The sequence below is a fragment of the Saccostrea cucullata genome, unplaced genomic scaffold (assembly GCF_032062105.1).
Source record: "Saccostrea cucullata isolate Sc308-1 unplaced genomic scaffold, CSIRO_AGI_Scuc_v1 ctg6405, whole genome shotgun sequence".
Taxonomy (NCBI): Eukaryota; Metazoa; Mollusca; class Bivalvia; order Ostreida; family Ostreidae; genus Saccostrea; species Saccostrea cuccullata.
Genome location: NW_026929023.1, coordinates 5,310 through 17,386, shown reverse-complemented (window position 1 = coordinate 17,386; position 12,077 = coordinate 5,310). Strand labels below are relative to the sequence as shown.

At 34.8% G+C, this 12,077-nt stretch overlaps 1 protein-coding gene across 1 annotated transcript; it reads right to left on the bottom strand.

The window, feature by feature from the left end:
- Positions 1-7,889: 7,889 nt before the first annotated feature.
- LOC134279604 (ankyrin repeat and KH domain-containing protein 1-like) lies at positions 7,890-11,400 on the bottom strand. The gene is made up of 5 exons (XM_062762026.1): positions 11,260-11,400; positions 10,374-10,517; positions 8,609-8,771; positions 8,077-8,519; positions 7,890-7,991 (listed from the first exon to the last, which is right to left on the bottom strand). Exons 1-5 carry the CDS (start codon positions 11,398-11,400, stop codon positions 7,890-7,892), a joined length of 993 nt encoding a protein of 330 aa, XP_062618010.1.
- Positions 11,401-12,077: the final 677 nt, after the last annotated feature.

Below are 12,077 nucleotides of genomic sequence, written 5' to 3'. Positions count from 1 at the left end.
CTTTTTTATTGCATATTACAGTTAGCCTATCAGTGTCTTAAAATCATACTACTTAATAGGGTTTATAAATTAATTTTGATATAATTCTAAAGTGGGAAAGACGATAATTGTCAATTAATTGATGTTTAAACAGGGCCTTTTTTATGCATAAAGTGAACGTAGCTCTTTGTTTATTTAAAACTTTTCTCCAAAAGGTAGTTAGATTTGATGAAAATGATACATTCTTCAAATACTTTGTTTTGAACATGTGTTCACTGCTTAAGAAGTAGTGTTTTAGATATTGAACATGTGTTCACTGCTTACGTAAGTAGTGTTTTAGATATACCGACGATTGTTACAAATATAATGTTCAAATTAAAAAAAAAGAGATATATTATATTACATCACAAAAGCCACGTAATATCCAGATTTACTGAGAAAACCATTTGCTTTCTGAGTGTATATTTCAACATTGGCAGATTGCACATCTGGTAAGAGCGACCAGAAGGCTATTTTTCGTCTTGAATGGTTATTTTTTTAAATCATTGAAGCCGTACTTATGGAACATATGCTTGAGAGTTGAAGGGTGAGATTATGCATTCTAAATGCAAATATTATGTTTCAAGACAAACAGACCTTGTGTTACATGCCTCATTTCAATTATCAATTCATAGAATGTACATGAAATCCTCGAGAGCATGCTTTTCATAATCAGTTCTTGGGAGGAGAGGAATCAAGAAACACAAATACACCTCCTTGGTTGTAATTACATTTTATTATTTCTGATCGTAAGCCTTTAAATATCTGTTTATGTCATTGAAATAGTAAATAAGAAATCAAATCCAAATAATTACATAATTTAATATCTTTTTCTTCTTAATACAACTTATTATTCAATTTTGTTAACACTTCTATACATGTCTTGTCTTTCGTTGTATCTTTATTCGACGGTTACCGTCTGTTTAACTGAAATACATATATTAACAAATCCCTATACTAAGAAAGCCCAGAAGGCTCATTCGAGATTCGAGATTCGAAATACGAGATTCGAAATTCAAGATTCGAAATTCGAGTTACGAGATTCAAGATCCAAATTAACCAATCAAAAGGCAGGTTCAACTTTGATTACTCCCCTGTATCATGTTTTACTATCAAGAAATCATTGAATATATTCATATCAAATGAGTCATTTGCTTAAATGATAATGCAAGAAAAAAGATATATGTAATAAAACGAAATAAAAAGGAATTTTCGGTTACATTTTAGAAAATATATATAAATTCTTCAAACAATAGATATTCGTATATAGAATATTATATGGTCTTATCGTTGAATTGCGGAATTCTTAGGTCGTCATTTTTCAAAATAAGAACATTGATGAGGGAGAAAATTATTACTTATATAAAAAATACAATGAGGGTACAATTCTTTACATTGTGCCCCCCCCCCCCATAATTTTATAATTTTGCCGATATATAAAATACTATAGAAATCATAACTTCTATATGCTTGTGCCCCCTCAATTTTGTGCCCCCTCAATAAAACATCTGATTACTTTTTTTGCTTTGTTTTTTGGTTGTCAGGAAATTTTTGGTAGTTGAAAACTGTCTGGCTGTGCCCCCCCCCCCCCCCCATGAAATGAGCATTATGGTTTTACTAGTACATTTGAGTCTTTGACAAAGTCGGGCGAGACCCGACAAGTTTCCTTTTCAATAAATATCGAATATATATTTATTGTATCCATGCATCGCAAGTTTGACAATGAATGTTAATAACAACACATTTGTCCTCCCCCCCCCCCCCCCGTTCCCGTTATATTTTTCCGATTTAATATACTATAGAAAACAGTAACTTTATGCTTATGTTCATTCAAAAATAACTTCCAATTACCATGAAAACCCCTATTTTTCGAGGTTGGGGTGGGGATAGGTTGATTAACAATGATTTTTTAAAAATTTATTATTCCCAATGGGTCATTATCTTTATAAAGCATGCATGTTTCAGCCATCCGTACTCAAGGGGCTGTTTATTGGTTTCATAAACTTGGTCACTGGCCACCTTCTAATACCGTGTCACAAACACCATCCACCTTTAAACCCGTAGTACTAATTATTACAAAGACGAAGCATCGATTTTGAAAGTGGGGTGGGAGAGAGGGGCGGACAAAAATATTATTTCAGACCTGAAAATAAAAACTGACAGAAAAAAATTGTCCAAACCCGAAAATCCTTTTTCGGGGCGTGAAAGGGGTTGGGGGGGGGGGGGGGGGGGGGATCGAACTTCATATACGAGGGTTGTGCGTTAAAATCGTGGACAAAGCGTTTTTCTCGAAATGTAATGGGCGCACTAAGCTGAAAATTGCAGTAAATGTTTATTTATCATATCTAAGTGCATGATAATTTTTTTGATAGGATATAGGCAAAAATAAAGATTTTATTATGCCTGAATGTGCACGGTGTATTGTCCTACGGCGCAAGGACAAAAAACCAAGGTTTTATTAAAGAATACACAATTTTGAATTCAAAATAAAAGTTTTAAATACATAAGATTTGGTTTAAAATTATCCTAATTCAATTCCACAATCAATTTTGAAGTCTTTGTAAAAATTTTAAGGCATTTGGTTAATTTTTGGCAGTTTCTTGAGCATTCGAAATGGGAAAGTGGTAAACACAACACACGAAAAATGGCGACGTTTTATGACGTAACGGCGCACCGGAGAGTAGTTCCGTTTTCATTCAATGTTGTAATGACACCTTTAGAGACTTGAAATGACCATAGAAGAAAAAGATTATAAAAATATCACCATATCTTAAGTATACAAATGAAATAGAAGTTTTCTTAGCGAAGTCTTTTTTGATCGAGTCCCTGGAGAGTACAAAACATACGGACAAACTCCTAATGTAATAACAAAAGACGCTGTCACAGTAGACCGCCGATATGAAATTTTGTATTAGTTGAATGATGGTGGGAATATTGTCCGTAACTTACTGATATATCTTCAGAAGATCGCATGAGGGTGCCAATTGGTTCTTCGATTGTTTATGGAGACTAAAGAATGTGTATCAATGAAATTCCTAAATTTAAGTCGGACTCATCATCCAACTTCATTTTCAGCAAAGATAAAACGTGACGCTGTTTTAGACACTTTGACGTTATAATCCATGCGCCGTAAGGTGATACAATATATGGCATAAAATCACATAATTTGTTTATTTATGCATATATTTATCTGAAATTTGCTATGTATATAACTAAAATATGTACTAAATAATAGTGAAAATTTCAGGACGCAGTGATGTTTATTTTTTACACTACACAACTTGTCCACGATTTTACGGGACAACCCTCGTAGTACCTAATTTCTTTAAATACACTACTACTTAAACTTCTTTGACTATACTGCACCACTGTACCAAAATCTAGGGGGGTTGGGGCTTGGCAACCGACCTTTCGATGAAGATTTACTATGGTAAAAAAATTATGTTTGGAGAAAGGGGGGGGGGTGTATGTACTGTAAATCTAAGTTTACTATGATGTCAACAACCCTGTATCCAAAGTAGATAACACGAAACATATATATTCTTTAAATAAATCGCTTATGACATTTAAGAAGCTATTATAAATTAATTAAGCATATACGAGAAAAGAGTAGCCCAGTTTTATGTGGATTCACAACTTTAAATTTGAGAATGTACAGTTGTTTTTATTACGAAACATGTCATGTGCGAAAAGCATTATCGTGAAATATACTCTGTCTCGGATACTTTTTTATGTGTATGTGATTTCCAGGATAGAATATGTGCAACTTATGCTGTCAAGAAATATGATGTTTTTTTTATCTTATGTTTGTAAAAAAATATTTTGTATTGTAATAAACATAGTAAAAGTCAACACGTTGTTACTTTGTATATTTAGTATGATTTCCAAACTTCTTCAGTTTGATTTGGAAGAAAAAGCTTATTTATTATAGGCATAAGGCTTTATTCACTTGAATGGAAAAAGTAATTAACTTTTGTGATTATTAAAGATGGTATTTAAATATAAGATCTGTAATTATCAGATTTAATGTATCCTAAATACTGTGTTTAATGGTTGTAAATATTGACTTTACTTTTTTGTAAAGTCAAGACAACCTAAGAAGAATATTCTGTCCTTCCAAAATAACGAAATCTACAAAATCCGTGACAAAGTGTAAAGATCCGCGATGTTCGCTGAGTTTGATCTTACGGTACTCAGGAACTTAAATATGCTGTTTATGCACACGAATTCTGGCTTTCAATGTGGTCCCCGTTTCACCGATGTAGAATTGGTTGGCTCCTCCGCAAGTAATAACATATATTAAATTTTTGGACTCACATGTCATGTCTGAATTAATAAAGAAATCTTTTCCTCTGAAATTAAATGACGATCTTTCTCTTAAAACAGAACATGTGCCACATCGCGGATCTTTACACTTTGTAACGAATTTTGTAGATTTCGTTAATTTGAAAGGACAGAGTATTCTTCTGAGGTTTTTTGGGCTGCCATTTGCTGTTTATAAACTTGAATTAAAAAAAAAAACATTTGACATTTCTTCATCCGTTTTGAGAATTTTGTTCAGATTTCGAACGATAGGTTTAATATTTTGGTTTTTAGGATTGTAAGTTGTATATATATATATATATATATATATATATATATATATATATATATATATATATATATATATATATATATATATATATATATATATAAACAAAAATTGTCAATTACGACTGAATTTCCTCGGGCGAACAGGACACATTTAATTCTTGATAAAAACATTGAGCGCAATTGCTCAAGATAGATTTTTTTAATGTCAGTTCTTATGTGCGATAGCTATCTGACTTTCTATTATGAATCCTGATCAAGCATGTGCTCATATTTAACATAATGAAAAATCATCGACAATTGCACTGAATTTTGAAAATTTCCCCAAACATTGCTTCTTCTGAGACTGTATTCTACTATATGACGACCCATAAAAAGTAAAAAAATAAATCCTAGATATAGTCAGATTGGATTGTATTTTATTCAGTGATGTACAAAAATAGCATGTATGATTGACTTCAAATTTTGAGAAATCGGAAGGCAGAAAAATGCAATAGTGCACATAGCTCTTAGGTTCCGCCCCTTTCTGTAGCCTTAACTATGCTGTAATTTCAAAAAAATGTAGTAAAATTAATATAAAACGCGGAAAAATCAAGCTTTGCAACTCAACAAATGTTCCATATATATATATTGAAAATGAAAACAACAGAGATTTAAAATGTAATTTGATACACATCCATTTGAAAGACCTTTTATCATATAAAATATAACAATATGTTTTCACTGTTGGCTCATTGCTTTTAGAAAATAAACAAAGTAAAATGTTTGATATATAATATAACACTCATACGTTTTCATTGTTGTATCATTGCTTAAAAAACTAAACAATGTAAAAATATTTGTTTGAATGAAAATGGTTAATTGAATGCATAATTGGATTTATTAATTAAGCTTTGACCCGTTTTATAAAGGAAGAAAAATCATTTTAATAAGAACAATTCATCTTAAATTCATGGCATTTTAACCCCGTCCGGTTATACTATCGACGAGCTTTACATGTAATATATGCGAATTGTACTAAAATGTTAAGTTCAAACAATGAAAATAAATCTAAGCTGATCTGGAGTTTCATAATAATATCTTTGTATACAATTATTATATATTGAATTATTCATGTTGACAAACATGCCATTATTCACGATCTTTTTGGACAACACTCGTATCTTCAATATGTTCTTCAGACAGAGTATCGCCTCACATATTTCTTTATTTCTCTGAACATTCTTTTATGTACTGGGATATTCATAATGTCGGACCAACAGCAGCTACTTCGAGATTCACACAAGTGTCTTCTCGTCCTCTCTAGAGCAGACATACTTCCGTTATCTTTTCTGTCAAATATCCATTCAGACTCATCATCCGCCAAAGATTGATACTCTTTGTACAACACCCTGATATTGATATTCACACCAGCCTCCAGGAGTATACTCCACTTCTCTACTCTGTCGACGACTCTATTTTCATCAATTAGTGCGAAAAGCAGAGGTTTCAAGTAATGCATCCCTTTGTAGTGCAAACATATCCATTGATTAACATCTAGACTAAGACTTAAAAGATATTTCAGTACATTACAGTTTCCATATATAACCGTCTGATAAAATTCATCCTTCATTTTCATATGCCACACTCTTCTCTGTGTCATGAACATATCATCCTTGCTAGTTTGCACGTAAGCATATATAGAGTTGACTGAACAGTCATAAAAAGGTAATTCTAAGCTACACAAATGACACATGTCGATCTTGAGAAATATCTGTTCTACAACATCAAGTTTGTACCAATCATGCTGAATATATACTGAAGACAAAAAAGCTTTATCACACTTCTTTGAATGTGCGTTATCATTGCTGAACATAAGCTGAGCAGATAAAACCTTCATGGCGTTTTTGAAATCTGCTTTATAAAGACTCCCCTTTTCTTTCTCCCTATGTCCATCGATATTAGCTCCTGCTTCTAACAAAACCTTCGTCATTTTTACATCTACCATATAAACGTATTCTCCCAGTAGCGTATATTCAGAATCTTTTAGATTGACATTATGTATGAGTTCCTTCACAATAACAGAAAGTCCTAAAGTACATGCTATTTTCAGCGGTGTATAAAATTCACATTGCAAATTTGCATCAGCACCCGCTTGTAGCAGATTCATTACTACACTTACAGCTCCACACTTGCATGCTGCTGTTAGGGGTGTATCTGATTCTCCTTGAAAATTAACGTCAGCACCTGCCTTAAGTAATTCTTTTATAACACCGATATATCCATGTTTACATGCTTTTATCAGTGGTGTTTCTTTTTCATATTGCAAATTGACATCTGCTCCCACCTCTAGCAGTTTCTCCACCACACTTATAATTCCAACCTCGCATGCTGCTGTTAGTGGCGGTTTATCTGTACCCTGTAAATTGACATTTGCCCCCGCCTTAAGTAGTTCCGTTACTACCCTAACATCTCCAAGTTCGCATGCTGCCGTGAGGGGTGTGTTATCTCCACCCTCTGGATTGACAATTGCCCCCGCTTTTAGCAGTTCTTTCACCACACTTATATCTCCAACTTCGCATGCTGCCGTAAGTGGTGTCTTTCCTCCATCACGTGGATTGACATTCGCCCCCGCTTCTATCAGTTTCATAATTACACGCATATCTCCTTTCTTACATGCTGCCGCAAGTGGTGATTTTACTCCATCCTGTGGATTGACATTCGCCCCCGCCTCTAGCAGCTCCTTAACCACACTTATAAATCCTGTCTCGCATGCTGCCGTGAGTGGGGATTTATTTCTACCCTGAGGGTTGACATTTGCCCCATCCTCTAGCAGTTTCTTCACCACACTTACATCTCCAACTTCACATGCCGCCGTAAGTGGTACCTTTCTTCCTCCATCACGTGGATTGACATCTGCCCCCGCTTCTAGCAGTTTCAAAACTACACGCATATCTCCTTTTTTACATGCTGCCGCAAGTGGTGATTTTTCTCCATCCTGTGGATTGACATTCGCCCCCGCCTCTAGCAGTTCTATCACTAAACGAATATCCCCTCCATCACAAGCTACAGAGAGTGGTGATTCCCCTCCATCATGTGGATTGACATTCGCCCCTGCCTCAAGCAACTCCTTCACTAAAAGTATATCTCCTTTTATACATGCTGCTGCCAATGGTGTATGAAGGAAATCCCCCATATTGACATCGGCCCCCGCCTTTATCAAATCCTTTACTAAACTTAGATGTCCAAACATGCATGCACGCGTCAATGGTGATGTAAGAAAGTGATTTGTTTTATTAATTTCAGCCCGCCTCAAGCAGAATCTTTACTACATCTATAGATCCAAGCAGACACGCTTCTGTCAGTGGTGTTTCTATTCCTACATAATTGACATCAGCTCCTGCCTGTAAAAGCAATGTCACAATTTTTTTCATTTTTATGTGAACATGCTTCTATCAGAGGTGACGTTGGCATATCTCGTGGATTAACATCAGCTCCCTCCTCTAACTGTTGTTTAACTGCATTTATATTCCCGCCAGTGCATGCTGCTATCAGTGGTGTCTCATGATTACCCTCTAAATTTAGGTTTGCTCCAGAAAGTTTTAACTCCTTAACTACATCCATATGTCCATGATTATATGCTTCTGTCATAGGAGTAGAATATAAACCTTTTAGATTGACATAAGCTCCCGCCTTAACAAGTTTCTTCACTATATCAACACGCCCTGTTCCACATGCTGCTATGAGTGGTGTATCTAATAAACATTGCTGATTTACAGCAGCCTTCACTCTTAGTAACTCGTTAACTATACACATATGTTTATTCCTACATGCTTTTATTAGTGGTGTTGCGAATTTGCCTCTTAGATTGACATCTGCACCTACCTCTAACAATACTTTGACTACAGAGTCATGTCCATCCTCACAAGCTGCTGTCAATGGAGTATCTTGTCTATCATGAAGATTAACATCAGCCCCTTTTCTATCAAATGCTTTACTACATTTATACGTCCATGTTTACAAGCTGCTGTCAATGGAGTATTTTTCCAGCCTTGAATATTGACATCAGCCCCTGTTTCTAACAACTGTTTTACTACTTTTACGTGTCCATGTTTGCATGCTGCTTCCAATGGTGTTTCACGTGTTCCTTGTAGATTGACGTCAGCACCCACTTCTAACAATTCCTGAACAATATTCATATGACCATCCTCACATGCTGCAAGAAGCGGCGTGTCATACGCTACCCGAAATTGGCCGAAAGATCTTAACTCCTTATTTATCTCATTTTTATGAAAATATTTCACACATAAACTAAAAGTCTCTAAATCACCACTGTAACAACTGAGCAGAAGTAGGCGACATTTTTCAGAACTATACGGATCAATGATCTGTTTGGGCTTTCTTGATTTAATGATCAAATTCAAGGGATTTAATTTATCCGTCATTTGCTGCAATATCTTTTTCATTTTGCTTTGCTTTTTTGCAGAGCTTAAACCAGGTTTGCAATTATTCCAGAAAAGTTCAGACTGTATTTCGTTCTGTAGTTCAAGTTGTGTAAGGATGTACTTTAAAATCTGACTGTGTCCACAGTAAATCACCCAACTGATAATCCTTACACTGTAAGTTGATATACGTAGTGATATCGTTCTTTCGTTTACCAAAAATTGTTGTCTATAACTCTTTCTGCCATACGCATTTTTTCCTGTACTCACTACCTTAGACACATCTTTCTGTTCTGACAAAAATAAAACTTTCAACTCTGTGTAAGGCTTGGTCATTAACAAATCAAGAAAAGCATGACACACCTTAGGCTCTTTTAATACGTCATTCATGAAAACATCATAAAGATCCATATTTTTAATATCTCTGTAAAAACGTTCTGCTAGCATTGAATATTGATCCTCTGTTAGTGTAATGCAAAGATCTAATGACTCATTGTTTTTGTTTTCACAGCCTAAAACTTCCGTCTTTTCCTTTTGCTTATTGCCATCACTGTTTGCAACTTTGACACTATCTTGTTGTGTTTCGTTTTCTAACTGCTGTTTTTGACATTTGTGAATTTTTACCCTTTTTTGCAACGAAACTGCTGTCGATATATACCAAAATGAGATCTGGAAACTGGCAACCAAATGATATGCTATCACATCAAACATGAAGTCATGCACAAAGGTATACTCAGTCGCACAGAGTTTTGTGTATGTGTCCTCCATTATTGACAAAGCATCGATGAATTTGAACGCATCCGTGTAACTCTCAACTTTACAACATTCCAGTACTTTTGATTTCATTTCACAAAAGAACTCGTTATCTGTGTTTTTCAGCAATGTTTTTGATAATTTATTGTTATTCAACATGCACAAGACCAACGCAGCATAGAATAATCTATTTTGTTGTTGCATTTTGTCAAATTCCCTTAAGATGTATTCAACTGGGCAGGTGAAGAATCTTTCAACATTGATTTTTGATTTATCTTTTTTTGAGTATAATTTACAAATCAGGGGAAACATTCCCGATTTATTCTTCAGCAGCGAAGGAGACAATAGATCCATATCTAAGCCATGCTTCTTTAGAATATTTTTTTTTGTCAACATCATTCAGAGCATTTTCTGGTGTGTTCAATTTAATAACATTTTCCTCATTTTTGAAAAATGAAAAATAGCATTCGTTAAACACAACTTCCCTACTTGACATCAATACTTTTGTTTTTTATTGGAGGGATTTGATATTATTTCTGCATAGTCTATCAAAGACTCTAATTTTTGTTTTCGAAGACGTATCACCCCTACCACGTCATCAACGACAAACACCTGTGCATTGCTAGGATCACAATAATCTTCAATCTTCTTAATGTCTATGATTGGAACAATCTCATAGCCTTTGCTTTGTAGAATAAAGGCTATATGATGAATTGTAGCTGATTTTCCCCGAACCTGGGACACCCACAAAAGTCATATAGTGCTGCTCTCTGACTTTATCCAGCATTTCTTGGAAGTTGTGAGTCTCAAAGTAAACGACATCTTCTTCTCTCCAACGTTGAATGAATTCTTTTTCATGAAGGTCTAAAGAAAAGCAATATTTTTTTTAATTTAGTATTTTATCAAATGTGAATGATTGTAGTGATTTTAACACACTATTGACTTAACTGACTTTTGCAGAGGTCTAATACGAGGGGCGTTCAATATGTTTTGTCCAAACCATATTACAGCAACAAAAACGAAATAGAAATTAAAATCATTTATTGCATTCCCTCAAAGTAATCTCCCTTGTATTTAATACAGAGATGAACTCTTTTAATCCAGTCAAAAACACTTTTTTGTAAGTTTTTTGTGGTATACCCCATAAATGCTGAAAAATAAATGATCCCAGCCCTGACCGCGTTGAAAACGTCTTCCAGAGAGAGCTTCGTTTAGTTTTGGAAACAAGAAAAAGTCACAAGGAGAAAGATCAGGTGAATATGCAGGATGCGGAAATTCGACAACTTTGTGACGCTGTAAATAGTCTCGGGAAACCTTTGCTTTATGTGCAGGAGCATTGTCATGCAGAAGTTTAATGCCTCTCAAACCGGTATTAGGTCGTCTTTTTTTTGTAAAAATTATAAAGTCTCGGAAGTATACGTGAGGAATACATATTTCCAGTGACACTTTTGCCCTGTGGGACTGCATATTGAACTACCAAGCCATTTGAGTCGAAAAATATTGCGTTCAGAGCTTTCTTAGAAGTTTGAGTACTTTTTGCAATTGTTGGCCTCTTCAAATTCTTTCCAATCCAATCTGATTTTTCACTTTTCTTTCTGGCTGGAAATAATGGACCCATGTTTTATCACCTGTGACAATCTGACTTAGCATCTTAGTGTCCATACTTTAAAACATTTCAAAAAGTTTTTGGCACTTTTGTAAACGATCCCTCATCTCAGCTTTGGTAAGAATATGTGGAATCCATCTCTGAGTTTCAGAGTTGTTTACGTCAACGGCAGTACTGTTATTTACGCAAGTGTCTGTGGTAAAACTGCTGGTCTGGGTCTCATTGTTATCTACATCAATACCGGTGTTTACACAAATGCTAGAAAAAACTGCTGGTCCCTTTTTTGAAGCGACCTTTCTTGTTTCTTGCTCTAGAGGGATTTCCCTCCATTGTTGATTGTTTACTAGTTACATCGTTAATATACTTTCCTTCTTTCACAAAAGATTTCCAAAAATTATAAATACCGGATTTTATGGTACGAATAAACTATTTCCGAATATGAGATCAGAGTTATCTCGCCTTGCTGAGGATCGGAAATCGTTAAAATAGGTTGAAAAACACTGCCAGTTGAAATTCCTACACGTTTTGCTTTATCTTTGACGGTAAGTCGTGCATCTGTCTTACAATTATCACGGATTTTGTAAACGTTACTTTCGGTGACTGCTCTTGGTGGTCTTCCAGAATGTTTGTCGTCGGAAACACGTGTTTTACCACTCTTAAACTTGCTAACCCATCTGTAAACTGTCTTT